Raw genomic sequence first — 24,245 nt, 5'->3', positions numbered from 1 at the left:
ATATATATATATATATATATTCACTTTACAATAGAATGACCAAAAGTAGAATTGTCAAAGTTATCAATTAAAGGTATGTACAAACAAAATATCAAGATTCAGAGCATTTTGATATTTATGATGTGAATGAAATGACAAATGCAAATTAATCATAATTATCATATTCACAGGCTATAGTCGCATACATATTACAGAAGTTTTGTTCTTGATTTTGAAGAAAAATCTTCACAAGAATCTTTACAGGATTTGAAGAAGAAAATATTTTTTATCATTTTGTTTCTCTTGAAGAACACATAAGTTTCTGCTTATGTAACAGACAAAAGATACTTAAATATTTATAATATATATGAATTTGAATTGATCCACGTGGATGATTCGAATCTAATTTCTTCAATATATTAGCTTGAGATCGTTATCTAAGAACTCATATATAAATCACAAATTCTACTCTGATCCACCTCTGATTAGAATTTTATTTACTCAATTCTATTTCTACAAGAGGTAGATGTAAGTACTTCACCTTCTCCAAACTCTAATAACGAGATTACACTAGATATATTATTGTAGAGTTGAGTAGCTTGAAGCAATAATTATGAAGGATGACTAAAGAGAAAAAATCAGCCAAAACAAAAGAGGAGATCAAGGAAAAGAACGAGATGACGTATCTAAAACTTACTCTTTTCAAGAGAATGTGTCCCCTTCTATTTTTTTGAAAAAGAAGAATGGATGCAGTAATAGCTATTAGGAAAGCTTGAATAATATCAGAGGACAATAAAGTATAATTTCGAAAGCTTGTAATAAAATAGACATGTGCTTATATCTCACAATAATACAAATACAGCAACTAATTAATTATTGGAAACAAATTAAGAAAATAACAAGCATAGCTAGCTGATCCAACTCTTTCTTTGTTCTGGACATATATAATTCTAGGTAGAATTGGTGCTAACAATATAGGTAGGTGTCGATAACATATCAAATCCATTAAACTTTGTTCCTGCACATTTTGAGTATGCACCCATGTCATAGAACACTATCAAATCATCCAATTCAAGCTCCGGCAATTTTATGTCCACAGCCACTGCATCAAGGGAGTCACAACTTGGTCCGTAAATCGTCGATTCGCGTATATCACAACATTCTTTCATTGAAATTGGCTTAATACCCACAAAGCAACTGTTGTACAGTGTTGGCCTAAACGATCCATAAATCCCTTCGTCAATCCAATACTCTATTTTCTCACCTCTAGCTCTTTTGCCAATCACATGTGTGACTAAAGTAAAAGCCGTTTCAGGAAAGAATCGCCCAGGCTCCGCGATTATTTTTAAATTAGGGTCGGGGAAAAAATCTTGGACTGCTTCATTTACTACACTAGCTATTTCCTCGAACAACGGGGTGGATCTAAACCCACCACCAATATTTAAAATTTGCATTTTAGGAATTCCGAGATAATCAGCTACATCAAACACGGCCCTTGCATTGGCAATCGCCTCGCGATAAATGGTGGGATCTTGTGCTATAGATCCAACGTGAAATGACACACCTACAACTTTTAAACCAGCCACATTGCAAGCGTAATGCAGGAGGGATTCAATTTCTTCGGGCAGTGCTCCGAATTTTTTGCCGAGGGGGCGTAAGGAGCCGCTGTCACTAGGGGCTTTGATTCGGAGCAACAAACGGCATTGTGGGTGCCATTTTTTGATCTTGTCAACTTCAAGCTTAGAATCAAAAGTAGTGAAATTGACCCCAACAGCGGCTGCATGTTTGATATGGGAAATAGCCTTACACGGATTAGCAAATATGATTTGATTTGGGCTAATTCCGAGATTTAAGACAGTGTCAATCTCGAGTAAGCTAGCACAATCAAAATTAGCACCCAAGTTGGCTAGTTTAGTAAGAAGTGCAGGTTCATTGTTGCATTTGACAGCATAAAAAGGTTTTACATTGGGAAAAGAATGGTTCCATTTGTCCATAAGCCTCTCAATTGTGGATAAATCGAGTATATAAAATGGCTGGCCAGCTTCATGCTTCTGATCAGTGGCAATTGAACGGATTAAATCCGTCATCGTCGTCCCATCTTTTGGTATTTTGGGCATGACATGATGAGTCTTAGCATGAGCTGTAGACAATAACATGATAATAGAAGAGAAAGGGTAGAGTAGTGTTTAATTTATTGCATTTAATATCAATCTCGTTTATTATATTATTTATAGAATGCCCAAAATCAGGTCACGCTTTCTGTAACAAAAAAATTGGAGGAAAATCCTCGTGCTCTAAGCCCGGCCACGTTTTCTCTCGAGTGCTTTTTAATTTGTATTATTTTAGAAAGAGATAAAGTGTCAAAAATACATTTTAATTATTTCTTTTTTTTTTGAGTTTCATACATAAACTATTGAGAGTATGAGTTTCATACATAATTAATTGTGTGTATTGCACTCTTTCTTTTATTTGAAAAAACTTTGACACATGACATTCCATATGGATAAAATATTTCACCTCAAAAATTAATAATAAACTATTAATATGAATTAAAAATATTACCTCACTCCACCACCTCCTCCCCTTAACCCTCCCCCCCCCCCCCCGACAAACCCCGTCCTTTTATTTTCTTTTAAATTTCTTTTATAAAATATTTTAAAAAATTCATACTTCACCCCCCCCTCCCCAAACCACTCACTCATTCCCAATAAAAATATAAAATTGATATTATTTAATTTTTCAAAAATAAAAATTCTACCCCATCCTATTTTTTTCACCCTATCTTATTAACCCTCCGCTCCTAACTTATTTTTATTTTTGACATTTTTCTCATTTTGTGTTGGATATGTACATATATTTTTATAATTTTTTCTACTTGTGTACCGAATTAACATAAGTAAAAAAATTATTTTAAAAAAATCTCACGGTGACAAGTAAAAAATATTTTCAATGTGTATATATCTAACACAAAATGAGAAAAAAAATATTGAAAGGGAAGGGTTAGGTGGAGTGGGCAATTTTATTTTTTTAAAAATAAAATAATATCTAAATTAGTATTTTTGGGGGTGGGGGGCTATAAAAGAAATTTAAACAAAAAAAACATAAAAATGGGGAGGGGGGTTACGGTGAGAGGAAGTGATGGAGTAAGGGGTAAGAAAAATATTTTACATTTTATTTTCTAAAAAATATTATTATTTTGGGATAATAATTTTTAATCTTTAATTTTAACTAATACTAATAATTTATTTAATTTTGTCAAGGCAAAATGTTTCGTCCATGTGGAGTGTGATGTGACAATTTTTTTAAATAAAAGAGAATGTGTATTACACACCATGATGAGAGTATTATACAAAAGAAAGATGTGTTTCTCAAACTAATAAGTGATAATTTAGGTATGCAACTAAAAAAAAAAAAAAAGATAATTTAGGGTGTGTTGTTGACATTTATCTATTTCAGAAACTAACTAATACTAATTATGTTTACCGGAATAAAGGCACTTTTTTTTTTTAATTTCGTATATTGAAAGTATTTTTAAAGGTTTATGTCATTTTTCTCCAAATTTGGTTGTCTATATTACTGTCTTTACTGTAACAAGTAGCTAATAGATTTTATAATTATCAATTGCGTTCAATAATTATTTTTTTTGTAAAAATGATAAGAAGATGCTTCCTTTCAGGCTTCCATGCAAGTCCTTCTCATATACATCACAACAAATTTTCAATTATGAGATTCAACTTAAACCTTTAAAATTTAAATAGATTCACATTGCCTTCTATCATCAATAAATTTTTTTTAAAAAAAATCAATAAAATTCAACAATTTTTTTTTTTTTTTGTGAAGAATTACCATAACAACCAAATCGTTACACCTAAAAAGCATTCTAGAGATTTAAGCCAATTCATCCACTCTAATCTCTATTGTCTCAAATAAATAGAATCACTAGTTATAAAACTGTTGAATCAAATATCTACATCTAATTGCTTACCTATAGATTATTTCAAGTAATCTACCCTCTCTATTTTTAATCTGTGTAAAAGCCAATATGTACCTAGAATAATATTTCCTACGTCCACTTTTAATTGTCATAGTTTCCTTTTTAGTGTCAGACGATAAGAATTTTGACTAATATTTTACGATGTATTTTTTATCATATTGATATGCAGAAAATTGTAATTTATAGTACTTTTTGTATAGTTTTTGAATCTAAATGTTTTGTTTGAAAATGGAAGTAATGTAATCTAATTACACTTTGAAAATTAATCAAATTAACTTTCAAAAAACTCAACATGACAGAAGAAGTAGATATTAATGCATCATCCGATGGGACCGCATGAAGTACGAGAAAGCCAAAATATCCCAATGAAGTACGAGAAAGCCAAAACAGACGTTCTCATGCGAGTAAATCAATTGGCAAAATTTGAGGATTCCAAAATATCCCATAATAGAATATAATTATCCTTTTATCTAGGGAGAAAAGACCCAAATATGTCATTCGTTAAGAGTTTGGTTCATTTATGTTATTTTTATTTTAGAACATCCTCATTTGTGCACTATTTATTAATTGAAATGACATAGATGAGTCAAACTTTTAACGAAGATGAACCTTTTCTCAAAGTTCGATGGCGTATTTGAACTTTTTTCCTTTAAAAAAATGATTTAATTAATGATGTGACCTAATAATAAATGACCACGTGTACAAAATAGTTTTGCAAAACGGAAAATATTTTTAGTTTACTAATAATGGCATAAATGAGTCTTTTCTCAAACGAAATGACATAGATGAACTAAACTCTTAACGGATGACGTAGATGAGTATTTTCTCAAAGTTCGATGGCATATTTGAGCCTTTTCCTTTTTATCTATTCTAAGTTTTTAAATTTGAGTGTTCATAAACAATATCATGTACTCATTTAAATTCCTTCAACTTCACCATTACTGACGTTGTGAAATTAAGTTGGAAACTTACATAAATCTCAGTTGTTTAGAATCTAATTATTTAAATACATATTAATTTATAATATTATGAATATTACATAAATTTGATGCGTCTTAATATGTCAAGATATATACATGTATCTTGAGATACATGAAGTTAAAATTAGTTATAATTTATTTTAGATACACTATATTCAAGTAAATTTGCATGTATCTGAGATACATAACAAATCTCACTCACCCTCCTCCCGTCTCACTCACCATTCTCCTACGTATCTAGTATCACAGATACATGTGAATCACACTAGATGTATATATAGACATGTATCTAGTGTGATTCATATATATCTGGGCTACATAACTATCTCGCTCGCTTTCCTCTACATATTCTTGCTTGCCTCTTTCTCGATTTTAGTGCATTTAGTAACAAAAATACATCTATCTAGTTGTATTTTTTTAATATATGATAGGAAAATACTCTTAATTAATGATAAAATACGTAATTATTTAAAAATATAAATAGAATTAGTATATATGGTATTCACAATTCTATCAACCAACCATACATGATCTTTGATCAAATATTTCTGCCATTTTTGTTTCGGCCTAAATTGGACCACACAATATGAAGAGGAATCAAATATCTCTTCCCTACCACACAAAATATTATTTTATGGTTCCAAATCTTTTTGGCCTAAAAGATATTTGAATAATTTATATCCAAGTTACTTTTTCTTCATTTTTGTCATGTAATCTAGCTAGTTATAAAGGCCAAACACGAACATTAATGTCCTGACGGGACATCATGTGTGACTATCCCATAACTAAACGTGCCAAACAGATATATGTCAAATTAGTTGCCAATTGGAATGCAAGCTTATTAATTTGAGTAAATTTTAGGAATGGTAAAGATAAAAATTATATTAGTGTTTTATAGTTACAGTTTTGTTATTTGTGCTCCATAATCAAATTATGTTTGTCATAGAGCATCTGATTTGTGTAAATCGCGGCAATTTATATAAATTGGGCGCTAATTCATATGTGTCTATGAAAATTGTGTTTGTGTATGTATATGTTCTCTGTGTTAGGCTAGAGTGGCTAGCGAGATTGGGAGAGAGAAGAGAGAGGTGAGTGAGAGAGGGCAAAGAGTGGAGAGAGGTGAATTGTATATGTAAATCAGTTAGATAATTGTATATATGTAACTATACAATGTATATGTATCAATGATTTTGTTTGTATATCTGCATAAAATTTGAATTCGTATACGATTGAATTGAGTTAAAACATTTGTATTTGTATATAAAATCTCTCTCTCACTTTATACAAACACAAATTATATATTCATTGTATTTTGTATAATTTGTGTTTGTATAAAGCGAGAGAGAGAAAACAAAAGAGAACTGGGCAGGGAAAGATTTGTATAATTAATTATAAGTGTATAGGACAGAGAGATATGTATTTATATTTTTATGTACAATATCTCTCGCTTTATACAAACACAAACATAAATTTTGTGTTTGTATAAAGTGATAGAGGTAAGGGAGAGATGACTGAAAAGGAGGAGAGTGGTGAGCGAGATCCAGAGAAAGGGGAGAGAGGCGAATGACAAGAAGTTTTGATGTGAATTGGAATTAAATGAAATTGTAGCTATAACATTCATTTTGAATTCATAGTTTGCTACAATGCACAATTTTTTCTATTAATTTCTATTTAGCGTAAAAAATTTCAATTTTCTCATGTTTCTTTAGTTAAATATTGATATACTACTGATATACTAAATTAAAAATAATTAAAAATATCAAGAAAAATAAATTTAATTTTTTTCCACAAATCAAATCTCTACCTATGAAAAGTTCACCACAAAAATAAATAAAGTCCTATATTTTTTTCTAAACTTGCAAAAGTATTATTGTTACCTTTTTTCTAATCCTATAAAATAATACGTAAATAATTAATAATCTACGGCATAATACATAAATATGCCCTTTAACTTGACCTTATTTTAGATTTATGTCTTTCAACTTTAGATGTACACAAGTAGACACTTAATTAGTTAAACTTGTATTATAAAATTGAAAAAGTAGACACATGAGTCCTACGTGACATAATACATATAGGACACTACATATGACTCAAATTTCCATGTAGGATGTCAAGTAAAACGTGTGTGTCTATTTGTTCAACTTTATACAAGTTTAAATGTTTACTTGTACACATCAAAGTTGGAGGGCATAAATGTGAGTTAGGGCCAAGTTGAAAGACATATTTATGTATTATGCCAAAATTTAAAATGTAAAATAATAATATATAGTCACAAAATAAAAAATAATTTTTTTAAAGAAAACATAACCAAACTTATGAGCTATGCTAATTAATTAATAAGTGATAAATAGGTAAATATGTATATATGCCTGAGATACTTTGATTATTAAAAAGATAATTTTTGACTTCTGCCTTTAAATAATTTGTCAAACACCTTAATTTTTTTTTAAAAAAAGCATCCTTCTTCTTTTTTGTTTGCAAAATAAATATTTGATCTCACAAAAATAATGACACCAACCGTCTCTTAACCATGGTTATAATTAGACGAGTTGGGTTATTACCTATAGAAAAGTGAGATGTATGGAAAAAATCAAATTCAAATTAAACATATTAATTAGTGATTGAGACATAATGACTTTTTATATGTACATGTGAATACATGTACTTAATGGTCCCATAAATCTTAATTATTTGAGAAATTTGACAATTAGTGTTTGTCCATACAATTTGACACTTGTGGAAACTTGTTTTTCCTACTTTCAATAATAAAGTTATTTTTTTATTTTGAAAAAAATAATGCCAAAATCTATACATATATCAAGGTATATGTACGTAAACAGAAAAATGCAAATTATAAGCTGTGAAATTATAAATTAATAGTGATCAATTTATAATTTTTGACTGATTTTACCGTATAAGTAACTTTTTTACTTTTAATTTAATTTAGTACACAAAAGGTAGTTACATGGTAACTATTCAACAAAGAGGAATGACAAGCCACAATTACTTTGGTGTTATCAAATGTGTGGTTATCCAAATCAAAAATTATTTTGAACAAGTTTAATCCACTTATTAGCTTGGGCAAACACTTTTAATTACCTTTCTGGAACACTTACGTGTAGCTATATAATAAAAACAGAAAAAGGTCAAAATTATCCCTAAATTATATAAAAATAGATTTACCCTTTGTTATATTTTGGGATCAAAAGTGTCCCCGCCGTTATATCAAGAGACCAAAAATACCCTCGAAACTTAACCATTCAAAATTTTAATGATATTTCCACTAAATTATGGATCATCAATTTTAACCCAATTTATAACTCAAACCCTAACCCATTGCTTCCGACCCACCCCGTTAAAATTAATTCTTGTGGCTCCCTATCCGACCTGCTAAAATAATTAATTCAGATCAGATTATCCTTCCTTAGCTATCAGTACCAGAAAAATTCCACTGTATGCAACTGATTTTAATTGTTTTATAGCTAGTGGCGTACACAGGTTTTTTTGTAAGCGATGTTGATATTTAAAAATTAATAAACAATAAATAATTGATATAATAACATTATATTAATAAAAACTATTTAAAACGTACTAATAAAACGTAAGTCAAGTAAACTACTAAACTTTTCTCGACGAGTTTTCATATTTTGAAATGTATTTATAATAACCTCATTGGAGATAGTATTAAGTACAAAATATTCTAGTGCAATTGGTTTATTTTAGCTTAATTTGACTATAAATAGAAGGTTGGAGGTTCGAATCCCTATTATGGGCGAATAACCATTCAATTCACGCTGCAAACCAATGAGCCATGAGGGCTTAATTGTTCAAGTAATGTTGTTAATGCCTCAATTGTTCAAGTAATGTTGTTAATGTTATTTGTAAGGATATTTTTATTGTTACAGATTTTTATACATATATAATAAAACAGTGTCGGTCGACATCCATAATATATGGTGGGTAAGGATATTTTTATTTTTTCAGATTTATATATATATATAATAAAACAGTGTCGATCGACACCCATGATATAGGGTGGGTCCGCCCCTGTTTATAGCGATGGTGAGAGACATTCCTCTCTGAGGTTGACCTTAGGATAGACGTATGGAATCTTGAGGTTTCAATATCATTGATATGAAGCCAAAGCATATGGAAGATCTTACCAAGTAATTCTGCTTCTTATGATTTGGAACATAAATATGATATAGTGTAAATTTTCGTTGCACTAACAATATATATATATAGCAAAAGGTTAGAGGTTAGAAAATAGAGTATTGGATTGACGAAGGAGTTTAGGCAAAACACTTTACAACAGTTGTTTTAATTTGTATGTAAAAATGGAGAAATCTTAGTAGCTGAGTTGATTGGTTACCTGAACTCTTGGTGAGGGTTTAATTTTCAATAATTCCCTTCCCATTTTCCTTAGCTACCTCAATTTTTTTTTAAAAAAAATGAGATCAAGGATAAAAATGAAACAAGCTCTTGCAAAAGAGAGCTAGATTGACGTATCTAAATTACTTAAGGGCCGTTTGATTATTGATTAGAGTTATGTAGGTATTAATTTTGTACGATTTAATTATGCGAGTATTAGTTAGACAGAGTTTAATTATGCATGTATTAATTATGCAAAGTTTAGTTAGGGGTACTTCTTTGTATAATAAAATAGATGTCCTTGTCTCACAAAAATGCATATCAAACAATTAATTAATGGAGATCGACCCCCTTTTTTTTTTTCCTTGTCTGTTTTGTGGGTCTCAATTTAAAAAAAAATCTTTTGTACCTATGATATACGTGGTAATAAATTATTGGGTAGAGAAAAGTCACATGTGAATAAACGTGTGGATTTCAATGAAGAAGACATAATACCATCGCTGATAATAAAAATTCGATTCACAGCGAGTTCTAAAAAATAAAATTATTTGGTACTTTAACAAAGCAAACGTTGATCGCATACGATAACAAAATTGACTAGAAAACAGATTTAAACAAAATTTAATCATGTTCTGATGTCAATGAAGAATCTAATCAAACACATAGTTATACGATTATTGAATTTATTTCACTAGTCTAATAGTACAATCACATAATTATGAAATACGAATTACACCAAAATAGTCACAGGCTATAATCGCATACATATTACAGAAGTTTTGTTCTAGATTTTGGAGAAGAATCTTCACAAGAATCTTTACAAGATTTGAAGAAGTTTGAAGAAGAAAATATTTTTTTATCATTTTGTTTCTCTTGAAGAACACATGAGTTTTTGCTTATGTAACAGACAAAAGATACTTAAATATTATATATATATATATTAATGAGACTTCATCAGAGTAGTTGGTTGTTAAGTAGTTAAAAGGTGGTTAGGATGATTAAGGGTAGTATAGTCTTTTCTCTTAAAGTTGTTATAACTAATTCTCCCAATAGTTAGTTACAGAAACAACTATAAATACATGTCTCCATCATTGTACAAGTTAGCCCTTTGAGCTCATAAATGAAATTCTTCTTTCTTCTCTTCTAGTAGCCTCTGTAAATTGTGTCTACGTTCATGGTATCAGAGCCATACACAGTGACGAACTGTGATAGACAATTTAGGTTGAAGAATCAGAGAGTTGTTTTGTCGATTCACAGATTCATCAGATTCTCAGTTGATCTGCAAATTGGAGTTCACAGCTGTTATTAACTGAGTTTGATTCTTATTCTGTAACAAGTTTGATTACTATGTCTCCAGATTTAGTAGCTAAAAAACTAGATCGATGTATCAATAATGGAGAAATTGTTGGTTCCTTCAGTTTACCTTCTAATACAGTCTCATCATCTCAAGGTATTGATTACAACCATCCTCTGTTTCTTAGTCCTACTGATGTGAGTGGTGTTAGCTTTATCTCTTTTCAATTACTTGGCATTGAGAATTACACATTGTGGAGTCGATCTATTACACTAGCTCTATTGGGAAGAAATAAGATAGGATTGGTGGATGGATCCTGTAGGAAGGAAGTTTATGGTGAAGAACTGTGGGGGCAATGGGAGAGGGTAAATGTCATTGTATTGTCTTGGTTAATGAACTCAGTATCTAAGAGTCTTCTTAGTGGTGTTGTTTTTGCTTCGAGTGCTTTGCAAGTTTGGAATGACTTGAAAAAGAGATTTGATAGAGTAGATGGCTCTAGAACATATAGTCTTCACAAAGACATTGTAACATTGCAACAAGGTACTAATTCAGTTTCTGAGTATTATACAAGACTTAAAAATTGTGGGATGAGTCTGAACTTTTAGTGCCTGCACCTTGTTGCAACTGTGATAAATCAAAAGGATTTGTAGCTCACATGAATAGGCAGAATTTGTATCAGTTTTTGATGGGGTTAAATGAGTCCTATCAACAGGCCAGAAGTCATCATCTACCTACTATTAATCATGCTTATGCTATGATAGTGGGAGATGAAAGCCAAAAGGCAGTGATGTCTCACAACAACAACATGCGAATGAACACAATTAGTGCTGACTCTGTGGCTATGTATTTTAAATCTGCATCTACCTCAGGTGTAAATCAGAGGTTCAAGAGGAACACAGTCTTGATTTGTGACTTTTGTAAGTGTAAAGGTCATAGCAAAGAGTATTGCTACAAGATTGTAGGGTATCCACCTGACTTCAAGTAAAAAAGGAAGCCACAAGGTACTACATCAGATGCCAATCCTGATTAGGTTCACTTCTCTTATGGTATGAATACTAATGTACAGGTACTAGGATGGGGGAGAAAAACTGATAGCTCTCAGAGTGATCATGGTGTACCAGGTCCTTCCAATTCTTCTAAGTTGATGAGTCAAGCTGAACTGGAGGTGAAACAACTGTTGAAGGGTTGCATTTTCACAAAGGATCAATATGATCACATTCTCAAAGGTTTTCAGCACAAGACAGACATTGCCTCATTGGATTGTAATGCTACACCTGCTGCTGCTCACACTGCAGGTAAATCATTACATGTTCCTGGTATTAACAGAGTGTGGATTATAGATACTGGTGCTACCAATTATATGGTATCTGATTTAGATATGTTTATCAAAGGAACTGTTTCGAAATTAGAGGTTCTTAAGGTTGTGTACTTACCTAATGGAGACAGTACTCAAGTGACACATGTAGGCTCATGTGTATTAGGAGATAATGGTATTATTTCCAATGTGTTGTATCTACCTGACTTCCAGTACAATTTGATGTCTGTTAGCAAATTAACAAAGGAGCTAGATTGCTCAGTTACTTTTTTCCCTAACTGTTGTGTTTTCAAGGAGCTTTACAATGGAAAGGTGAAACAAATTGGTGAAGAAACAGATTGTCTGTATACTCAAAATCATGTCAGTAATCAAAGGGATATAGCTTTAAATGTGTCTCAAGTTTCTACAGATATGGAGTTGTGGCATCAAAGGCTAGGACATGTCTCTTCTGGTGTACTTGCTAGAATATTTTCTATGAATAAAGAAAGTCAGTGTAAGGTGTCTAAGTGCTTAGTTTGTCCTTATGCCAAGCAAACTAGACTTAGTTTTCCTACTAGCAGTATCAAGAGTTGTGACTGTTTTGAGTTGATTCATGTAGACCTTTGGGGTCCATATAATACAACTACTTTTGATGGAAACAAGTATTTTCTTACTATAGTGGATGACTTCTCAAGAATGACTTGGTTGTTTCTTCTTAAACATAAATATAATGTTTGTGCCTCCTTACAAATGTTTGTGCAATATGTTCATAATCAATTTGCCAAGACTGTTAAGACAATAAGGTTTGATAACGGCACTGAGTTTGTAAACTCTACTTGTGAAAGCATGTTTCAAAAGTTAGGTATAATACATCAGAGATCTTGTCCATATATACCCCATCAGAATGGAGTGGCTGAAAGAAAACACAGACATCTACTTGAAGTTACAAGAGCACTCAGATTTCAAGCAAAAATTCCTATCAAGTACTGGGGGCATTGTGTATTAGCAGCAACCTACATTATCAACAGACTCCCTAACAATGTCCTTGATTTTCAAACTCCCTATGAGAGATTATATGGTAGCAAACCATTACTGTCCCATTTTAAAACTATTTGTTGTTTATGCTTTGCCAAAAGTCTTACTGAACATGATAAACTAATGCCTAGAGCCAGGTCAACTATTCATATGGGGTATTCAGCAACACAAAAAGGGTACATTTTTTTGGATCTTACCACCAAAGTATTTTTTCTAAGCAGAGATGTTATATTTAGGGAGGAGATGTTTCTTTTTGCACATGACAAACAATCTGGAAGACATCAATTATTCATAGATATATTACAAGGAGGTTCAGATGTAAATTTTCAAGAGTTGTCTCAGCCAACTTATGTATCTTATAATCTTGAGCATAAAGGTCCTGAACCTGGCCTTGCAAATCAGGAGCTTGAACACCTTGGAGATCAAGAACATGTCCAGCATATGCCTGAGATTTCAGATGATAACATAACTGCAGTAAGTGATCCTTTAGCAGAAACAAGCTCAGGTAGTTCTTCTTCTGGTATTGATCCTCTTATGGATTCTAGTCAAGAGGGTCAACTGGTTGTTGTATCAACTGATATCAGAAGGTCCATTAGAACTAAGTAACCTCCTACTTGGATGACAGATTTTGTTAAACAAAAGGCAGTGAAGTATCCTATGGGAAATTATGTGAGCTATAACCATTTCTCATCCTCTTATCAGTGTTATATTGTTGTTTCTTCCTCACTGAAGGAACCTAGTACATATTCTGAAGCTGTGACAGATCAAAGGTGGATAGATGCTATGCAATTGGAAATTCAGGCATTAGAAAGCAACAATACATGGGTGGTTACTGATCTTCCACAAGGCAAGAAACCTATAGCTTGCAGATGGGTATATAAGATTAAGTATAAGGCTACTGGTGAAATAGAGAGATTTAAGGCAAGGTTGGTGGCTAAAGGCTACAGTTAACAAGAAGGAATAGATTACAAAGAGACTTTCTCACCTGTGGTTAAGATGGTGACTGTGAGATCTATAGTCTCTTTTGCAGCATCCAAAAAATGGCATATTCATCAGATAGATGTCTTTAATGCTTTTCTTCATGGTGATTTAGAGGATGAAATTTATATGCAGCTCCCTCAAGGTTTTGTCAGTCAAGGGGAGAAGGTTTGTAGACTGACAAAGTCACTATATGGTCTCAAACAAGCACCAAGACAATATAATCACAATCTGACTGAAGCTCTTATTGCTCTCAAATTCAGACAAAGTCAGTATGACTATTCTTTGTTTATTCAAGATTCAGAAGCTGGTATAGTCATTGTACTTGTGTATATAGATGATATGTTAGTTATTGGAAGCAGTCTTAAATTGATTGAAGAGACAAAACAAGCTTTACAAAAGTGTTTCAAAATGAAGTATCTAGCTGAACTAAAGTATTTTATAGGCATTGAGTTCACTAGGACAAAACAAGGCATACTTATGCATCAAAGAAAGTATATCTTGGAGCTTATAGCTGAAGTAGGAATGTCAGCAGCAAAGCCTGCAGGAACTCCCATTGATGTTAATGTCAAGCTAACATCAAAACAGTATGATGAGCAAATAAGGGACAAGAAGAATTCTGAAGATCAGCCGGTGGATCCAACATCATATCAAAAGCTAATTGGGAAACTGTTGTACCTTAACATGACAAGGCCAAATATATCATTTAGCACTCAAACTCTAAGTCAGTTCCTACAGCAGCCAAATAAGTCACATATGGATGCAACTTTAAGAGTGGTGAGATATCTCAAGAAACATCCTGGACAGGGTCTGCTATTGACTAGTTCTTCAAATGAATTGGTTACTGTATGTTGTGATGCAGACTGGGCCTCTTGTCCACTTACCAGGAGGTCTGTTACAGGCTACATGATTAATATAGGCAACTCTTTAGTGTCATGGAAAGCAAAGAAGCAAACCACAGTCTCCAAAAGTTCAGCTAAAGTTGAGTATAGAAGTCTTGCATCTATTGTGTCAGAGCTAGTACGGTTACTTGGGATGTTAAAGAGAGTAGGAGTTGAAGTGCAGCTGCCAATCCAAGTATACAGTGACAGTAAAGCAACAATACAAATAGCTGCAAATTCAATCTATCATGAGAGGACAAAACATATAGAAATAAATTGTCACTTCATAAAGGAAAGAATACAACAAGGTTCAATCAAAGTGAATTATATATCAACACAAGAACAACCGGCATAAATTTTGACAAAGGGGCTATCCAGAAGTCAACATGAGTATTTGTTATCCAAGCTAGGAGTGCTGAACATTTTTGCCCCTCCTAGCTTGAAGGGGAGTAATGAGACTTCATCAGAGTAGTTGGTTGTTAAGTAGTTAAAAGGTGGTTAGGATGATTAAGGGTAGTATAGTCTTTTCTCTTAAAGTTGTTATAACTAATTCTCCCAATAGTTTGTTAAAGAAACAACTATAAATACATGTTCCCATCATTGTACAAGTTATCCCTTTGAGCTCATAAATGAAATTTTTCTTTCTTCTCTTCTAGTAGCCTCTGTAAATTGTGTCTACGTTTATATATATATATATGAATTTGAATTAATCCACGTGGATGATCCAAATCTAATTTCTTCAATATATTAGCTTGAGATCGTTATCTAAGAACTCATATATAAATCTCAAATGCTACTCTGATCCGCCTCTGATTAGAATTTTATTTACTCAATTCTATTTCTACGAGAGGTAGGTATAAGTACTTCACCTTCTCCAAACTCTAATAACGAGATTACACTAGATATATTATTGTAGACTTGAGTAGCTTGAAGCAATAATCATAAAGGATGAGTAAAGAGAAAAAATCAGCTAAAACAAAAGAGGAGATCAAGGAAAAGAACGAGATGACGTATCTAAAACTTACTCTTTTCAAGAGAATGTGTCCCCTTCTATTTTTTTTGAAAAAGAAGAATGGATACAGTAATAGCTATAGGAAAGCTCGAATAATATCAGAGGACAATAAAGTATAATTTCGAAAGCTTGTAATAAAATAGACATGTGCTTATATCTCACAATAATACAAATACAACAACTAATTAATTATTGAAAACAAATTAAGAAAATAACAAGCATAGCTAGCTGATCCAACTCTTTCTTTGTTCTGGACATATATAATTCTACGTAGAATTGGTGCTAACAATATAGGTAGGTGTCGATAACATATCAAATCCATTAAACTTTGTTCCTGCACATTTTGAGTATGCACCCATGTTATAGAACACTATCAAATCATCCAATTCAAGCTCCGGCAATTTTATGTCCACAGCCACTGCATCAAGGGAGTCACAACTTGGTCCATAAATGGTAGATGATTCGCGTATTTCACAACATTTTCTCACTGAAATTGGCTTAATACCCACAAAGCAATTGTTGTACAATGTTGGCCTAAACGATCCATAAATCCCTTCGTTAATCCAATACTCTATTTTCTCACCTCTAACTCTTTTGCCAATCACATGTGTGACTAAAGTAAAAGCTGTTTCAGGAAAGAATCGCCCAGGCTCCGCGATTATTTTTAAATTAGGGTCGGGGAAAAAATCCGAATTTTTTGCCGAGGGGGCGCAAGGAGCCGCTGTCACTAGGGGCTTTAATTTGGAGCAACAAACAGCATTGTGGGTGCCATTTTTTTATCTTGTCAACTTCGAGCTTAGAATCAAAAGTAGTGAAATTGACCCCGACAGCTGCTGCATGCTTGATGTGGGAAATAGCCTTGCACGGGTTAGCAAATATGATTTGATTGTTGGGTTTAGCAAGGTGTAAATGCGAAATAAGAAGAGAAAATGAAAAAGTGGGGGAACCAATTTTGGAGGGAAATGAAATGTCATGATTGCAAAGTGCAAATGAAAAGTCATTTTTAACATATTGGTAGAAGAAAGGAAATTGTTGTCCTTATATTAGGAAACACTTTCTTTAGTTCTTAAAGGGTTAAGAAGAAGGTGTCCCCTCACGCCATCGTCACTCGGCTTCGGCTTCGCATTTGGATTAGGCAATTGATTGATAATATTTTTAGACAAAATTTATTTAATCAATCTTGATAATTCATTACCTTTCTCTTATAAATTAATTCAGAATGCTAGTTAAATAACATAATTAATTTGGCACAACGTGTAACGGTAAAAGCGTTCTAAAGGGACCTGTTCCTTCCGAAAAGTGGTTACTTTTTTCAAAAGACACAATGTTCTGGAAAAAACGGGTTTGAACAGGTTTGTCTGAACAGACACGGTCCTTACTATAAATGGCTATAAATAAGAGGTCTTTTCCGTTTTTCAAATACTAAAATTTTTTTCCTCTCTACATACATTTTCTTATATAAACAAAATTGTCAATCGACTGAGTCTGTGTGTGCTCCTGTTACTATTTTTACGTTCGCTGAAGTTATTGAAGGTTAAGGTACCGCTACTTCTTTAACAGGTTAATCCATTTTATCTTGGGAGGAATTAATCTGCAACCTCGGGTACAGTGAGAGGATTAAATTTCTTAAAGAAACACAGTGGTTTCTATGGACTCGAATTAAAATTATTCTGTCTATTTCATCTTTTTCTGTTTCTGTATTTTTGACTAACCTGAATATAAGAGATAACAATCTTAATAAATTCAATAGTTTATGTATTTGAGGTTTCTGGAAATTAAAACCTTTATGGTTTTCTACTCTATTTGAATTTTTAAAATTCATTCGATTAACGATTAAAAGAACATAAAAACTTTATCGTTAAATCAAAAATAGTATGTGTAAGGATATATTATTCTTTACTGTTAGTATTTCACATACTAAAGTTGTCTGCCATTTGTGACATAAAAAATGACTATTTCAAGTCAAGTAAATGCTGGAACAGTAAGTGCTGCAACAACATCGGTTGCACACAATTGTTCAACTGCTACCCTAGCACCGGCTAAGAAACCTGCAAAGTTTTCTGGAGTCGACTTCAAGAGATGGCAGCAAAAGAAGTTCTTCTGTCTGACTACGTTGAGTCTGCAAAGGTTCATTAATGAGAACGTTCCTATTATGTCGGATGAAACTTCGTCTGAAGAACGATTCTTGGTAACAGAAGTGTCACGCCCCGAGCTACCCCCGAGACGCGGACACGGGACCTAGGACCACAAGTGATCCCAAGCTAACCCTGCTGGCATGATCATGAGGATACTAAAGATAATAAACTGATGCGGAAGCTAATTCATAAATAAATCTGAAAAGATGGGGAATACCCATATACTATAACTGAATATATGAAATCTGAGAGTTTAATACAAAAGAAATATCAAACTCAAAACACTAAGCTGAATCTAACTATGTCTGAAATAAGCCTCTAAACTGACTAGAAATGTTGGGACAGGCCCCAACTAGATCTAACAAAACTGAAACTAAAGACTAAAAATACTGAAAAGAAACTCATGACTATTGTCCTCGGAGAATGAGGACTCACCACTGATTCTGCTGAACTGGAGATCGGGAACCGATCTAAGCGTGATCTGGATGCTGAGAACCTGAACCTACATCACGAGAAGATGTAGCGCACGTATGCGTCAGTACTTGAAAGGTACTGAGCATGCAGGATGGAGTAAAGCTGAAATAACATATAACTGAACAAAGCATACTGAGCAATGATATAATCTGAACATGATATAGATACTGAAATACTGAATAATGAGCTAACTGAATGCAATGACCAAATTTATAACATGCTGAGACTGAATACTGACTGTACTGAAATATGGTCAGTGCAATAGAGTCTGACTGAACTGTGGGAGCTACTAATAACCGACATAAAACCACATGAGCTAAATGTGGAGTCCGATGTATACGCCCCATCGAGAGGACCCAATATACCCTGCCAGAGGTATAGAGGCATGCTGGCGTGATCACTAAACTGATGTTGCCCACAGAGGGGACTTACACCTACGTGGCTCGTAGTTCTGGGACTATATGGGTACGCTGAAACCCTAGTCCAACTCGGTATTATGCTACTCCCAATGAATTAAGTGGTTAACTAGTTATGACTGAATTTCTGTAAATACTGGATAGCTCGAAACTGAACATGCAAACTGAGAATGCAACAATTAATCTGATAATGATGCATTCATAAACTGAGGCATGTATAACTGAATACTGAAATATCTGACCTAGCATGTGCAATTCAAGAACTAAAGAAATACATAGCTAGGGTTCTGAAATTCATGCAATAAACTGAGCAATGGCATGATAATCTGATTTGGAACATTTAAATAACTAACTCATGATGATCTGTTCAAATTCTAGAAACCCTAGGTCTGTTCATAATCATGGAATCAAGAATCTGACTGAATTCTAGGGACCTAATGGGCGAAAGGAACCCACTAGTGAAATCCCACATACCTGGCGATGAATTCCACGGAGAAATCTTTCGATTTCAGGGCTGGAACTGATGGAACCTTGTTGCGTTCTTGAACTAGGGTTCTTGACCTCTTTTCTCCTTTTAGCGTTCTAATTCTTCTAAGTTTGATTAATGATTTGACTTAGGTAAGTTCTAGTTATGTTTCTAGGCTTAAACTAATTAAAACCTCACGATTTAGGGTCTAAACGACGTACCTTAGGGGTTAAACGAAATAGGAAAAGACCAAAAGACCCCTGAATTAATTGCTGTCGGAGTGACCTACGGATTGGACCTACGGGCCGTAGGTCAATCTACGGTCCGTAGATTGCGTCCGTAAGTCAAGCCTGCTCGACAGGCCTTCACTAAAACGAGCATAACTTTTTACTCAGAGGTCGGAATTTAACAAACTCGGTGGCGTTGGAAAGATAATTCAATTATATATCTAACCATAGGTCATGGGACACATAATTCATTTTGTACTAAAAGTTATGACCATCTGAAGTTGACCCATCAGAATTTTCAGCTAACTGGCTGCTAACCTTCGATCTACGGTCAGACCTACGGACCGTGGATCGAATGACGGTCCGTGCTGGTCAACCGTAGTTCGGGACTGAAGTTGGGCTTTTGGGGCATCGATCCACAGACACGAACTACGGTTCGTGACTTAACTTACGGACCGTAAGTCCGGCCGTGGGTCAACACTTAGCCAAATTTTCTGACTAAGTTCTGGGGAAGTTTTCTGTCACGAACCACGGACCTGCAGGACGGACCGTGAGTCCATCTACGGTCCGTGGATGGTGTCCGTGAGTGCCACCTGTAACACCAGAAATCTGAAATCTCTATTTTCGGATACGGGGTGTTACAAGAAGCATGGACACATTCTGATTTTTTATGTAAAAATTATATTCTGAGTGGCCAGCAGATGATCTGTACAATGTGTACAGTTAAGTCAAAATATCAAAAGAACTCTGGGATGCTTTAGAAAAGAAGTACAAAACAGAGGATGCCGGAATGAAGAAGTTCATTTTGGCAAAGTTTCTGGACTATAAGATGATAGACAGTAAGACCGTCGTCACCCAAGTTCAAGAATTGCAGGTCATAATCCATGGTCTTCTTACTGAAGGTATAAATTTATTTCATACCTATGTTGGAAATATTAAGTTTATTCTTAATTGTCACATAATCTTTAATGTAGGATTGGTTGTGAATGATGCTTTTCAAGTGGCTGCCATTATTGGGAAGTTACCTCCATTGTGGAAGGACTTCAAAAACTACTTGAAACATAAACACAAGAAAATGACTGTTAAAGATCTCATGGTTAGGCTGAGAATCGAAGAGGATAACAAAGCCGCAGAAAAGAGGTCACATGGTAATTCAGCAATATCTGGAGTAAATATTGTTGAAGAAGATCCCACAAAATCAAAGAAAAGAAAGGAAGCAATTGGTCCAAAGAGCAATCCTCCTAAGAAGAAATTCAATGGAAGCTGCTTTAATTGTGGCAAACGTGGTCATCGGGCTACTGAATGTCGAGGTCCCAAGAAAGACAAGAAGAAGGATCAAGCAAATTTGGATGAATCCAAAGGAGAGATGGACGATCTTTGTGCAATGCTTTCACAATGCAACTTGGTTAGAAATCCAAGCGAGCGGTGGATATATTTTGGTGCCTCATGCCATGGTTGTGCCAACAAAGAATTATTTTCATCATATACTCCAGCACCTACAGACGAGAAGTTGTTTATGGCAAACTCCATTGTTACAAAGGTGGAAGGAACTGGCAAAGTCCTCTTAAAGATGACATCGGGCAAGGTGGTGACTTTGAACAGGGTCTCATATGTTCGGGAATTGCGAAAGTTTTTAGTTTATATACCAGTTGTGACTAAGAACGGATTCAGATGTGTATTTGTTTCTGATAAAGTTGTAGTAAGTAAGAATGAAATGTATGTAGGAAAAGGTTACCTTACTGAGGGCCTCTTTAAACCGAATGTAATTGCAGTTGATATGAATAAGGATTCTACTTCTTCTTACTTGCTTGAGTCTAAATGTTTATGGCATGAACGTTTGGGACACGTTAATAACAAAATCTTGCAAAAACTGATTAACTTAAATGTTTTGCCTAAATTTGAGTGCAATAAATCAAAATGTCAAGTTTGCGTTGAATCTAATTAAGTATGCTAAGCATCCTTATAAGTCTGTTGAAAGGAATTCATATCCCTTAGAACTGATTCACACAGACATTTGTGACATGAAGTCAACACCAACACGTGGTGGAAAAAAGTATTTCATAACTTTTATTGACGATTGCACTAGATATTGTTATGTCTATTTGCTAAATGGTAAGGATGAAACAATAGATGCATTTAGGCAATATAAAACTGAAGTTGAAAATCAGTTGGATAAAAAGATCAAAATCATTAGAAGTGATAGAGGTGGAGAATATGAATCTCCATTTGCACAAATATGTTTGGAGAATGGAATCTTCCATCAAACTACTGCACCTTACTCTCCTCAATCTAATGGAATTGCGGAAAGGAAAAATCGAACTTTAAGGGGAAATGATGAATGTCTTACTTATAAGTTCAGGTTTACCACAAAACTTGTGGGGGGAAACTATCCTTACAGCAAATCGAATACTCAATAGAGTGTCTTACACGAAGACACATGTTATTCCATATGAGAAATGGAAAGGTAGAAAACCCAACTTGAAATATTTCAAAGTGTGGGGGTGTCTAGCCAAAGTCCAGGTTCCTATACCTAAAATGGTAAAAATAGGGCCTAAGACTATGGATTGTGTATTAATTGGATATGCCACAACTAGTAAGGCATGTCGATTTTTGGTTCATAAGTCTGAACATCCGAATATTCATGATAATACGGTAATGGAATAAGATAATGTTGAATTTTTTGAACATATCTATCCGTATAAAACTAGACTTGAGTCATCTAGTGGAGGGTCTAAACAACCTCGAGAAGGACCAAAAGAGAATGAAACCAATGAAGAGAGTCAAAGGCGCAATAAACGTCAAAGAATAGCTACTTCATTTGGATATGATTTTGTAACATTCCTTCTTGAAAGTGAGCCTCAAACATTCAATGAAGCGATGTTGTCTAGCGATTCAACCTCTTGGAAAAAGGCTGTCAATATTGAGATTGAATCAATCTTAAGCAATCATACCTGGGAGTTGGTTAATCTTCCTCTAGGGAACAAACCTTTGGGTTCAAAATGGATCTTTAAAAATAAGATGAAAGATGATGGAACTATTGACAAATATAAAGCAAGACTTGTTATCAAATGCTTTAGACAGAAAGAAGGTCTTGATTATTTTGACACATACTCGCCAGTGACTAGGATTACATCAATTCGGGTGTTAATTGCCCTAACTTCAGTATACGGTCTTGAAATCCATCAAATGGATGTGAAAATTGCCTTCTTAAATGGAGGGCTAGAAGAAGAGATTTACATGGAACAACCTGAGGGTTTCGTAGTTCCCGGTAAAGAAAAGAAAAGTATGCAAATTTGTTAAGTCTTTATGGACTAAAACAAGCACCGAAAAAGGGCATGCAAAGTTTTATCAAACCATGTTGTCAAATGGATTTAAGATCAATGAGTGTGATAAATGTGTTTACATTAAAAACACTCTGGATCAGGAAGTCATTGCATGCCTATATGTGGATGACATGCTGATAATGAGCAAGTACATTGCCAATGTAAAAGCTACTAAGCGTATGCTCGCGAGTAAGTTTCATATGAAAAATCTAAGAGTAGCCGATTTGATATTGGGAAAACTCCTAACGGTCTAGCATTGTCTAAATCTCATTATATCCAAAAGGTACTTGAAAAGTTCAAGTACTTGAATTTCAAAAAGGCAAAAACCCCAATTGATGTGAACCTTAATCTTGCTAAGAATTAAGGTGAAAGTCAGTCTCAATTGGATTATGCCAGAGTATTGGGAAGTTTGATATATGTCATGAATTGTACATGACCAGACATAGCCTGCGCTATAAGTAAACTGAGTCGATACACAAGTAATCCCAATCAAAATCATTGGTTGGCAATGAAGAGAAATTTGGGGTACTTAGAAGACACTCAAAACTATGTTTTGCATTACAACAAATATCCAACAGTTCTTGAAGGATATAGTGATGCAAATTGGATTACTGGGTCAACTGAAACGAAATCCACGAGTGGATATGTTTTCACTATTGGTGGAGGAGCAATATCTTGTTTGGACAATGTCTAAATTTCGTATTGGTGGAGCAATATCTTGTATTGGTGGAGCATCAACCAATACAAATTTATAACCCTCAAAAGTTAGGACAATGTCTAAATTTCGTTTCCAATCAACATAGTTTGGACCCTCAAGTTTATTTTGATTCAAGATTGATGACAGGGGATTGAAGTGAGACACAGTTAATCTGAGAGAGATAAAATAGATCATTAAGTATACATGATATATTATTAAAAAAAACACAACAAGACTCACATAATCATGCCTATACACAGTTAGATTCGATTGGGAAACTTAACTATTCAAGCAAATATATGAGCATGTGTAAATATAGTACCAATTAAACAAAACAAGTCCAACTCAGTTAGAGAGTATTCTGTTAAGTAAAATAAGGAATATATAGATATAGATTATGTCTCTTGCTCATTGATTCAACATATAACTTAGTTGGAAAGTTTTAAACAAGTCATCAAAGCAAAAGACGTACCAAAACAGTATCAAAATATATGAGTTTATCCGATGGGGAAGAGGACCTAAGTCAACACATAAACTCATATATTTACTGTAAAATACATTTATAAGTGTTAGGGATGAACCCTTACGCCACTGGATTACTAAAAACAATTTTTAATTTATTTTTTAATGTTTCGTAAACAGAAAAATGGCCAAAAACCCATCAAAACGACTCCGAATGGCCAAAA

At 33.7% G+C, this 24,245-nt stretch overlaps 3 protein-coding genes across 3 annotated transcripts in view; 2 read left to right on the top strand and 1 right to left on the bottom strand.

The window, feature by feature from the left end:
• Positions 1-24,245, top strand: part of LOC125813833 (tubulin-folding cofactor B) — a 228,890-nt gene that overhangs the window by 17,392 nt on the left and 187,253 nt on the right. The gene's annotated exons all lie outside the window — the stretch shown is intronic.
• Positions 679-2,135, bottom strand: LOC125813826 (ornithine decarboxylase-like). Its single transcript, XM_049493296.1, has one exon. The coding sequence runs from the start codon at positions 2,133-2,135 to the stop codon at positions 930-932; it is 1,206 nt and encodes a 401-aa protein (XP_049349253.1). The 3' UTR covers positions 679-929.
• On the top strand, positions 17,770-23,556 carry LOC125814031 (uncharacterized). Its single transcript, XM_049493501.1, has 6 exons — positions 17,770-17,938; positions 20,301-20,441; positions 20,514-20,635; positions 20,744-21,238; positions 22,964-23,051; positions 23,450-23,556. The coding sequence occupies exons 1-6, from the start codon at positions 17,770-17,772 to the stop codon at positions 23,554-23,556; spliced, it is 1,122 nt and encodes a 373-aa protein (XP_049349458.1).

The sequence above is a fragment of the Solanum verrucosum genome, unplaced genomic scaffold (assembly GCF_900185275.1).
Source record: "Solanum verrucosum unplaced genomic scaffold, falcon-dt-bn FXZP01000205.1, whole genome shotgun sequence".
In the NCBI taxonomy this organism is placed as follows: domain Eukaryota; kingdom Viridiplantae; phylum Streptophyta; class Magnoliopsida; order Solanales; family Solanaceae; genus Solanum; species Solanum verrucosum.
Note: the sequence above shows the minus strand (reverse complement) of the source record. Positions and strands in the feature narration are given on the sequence as shown.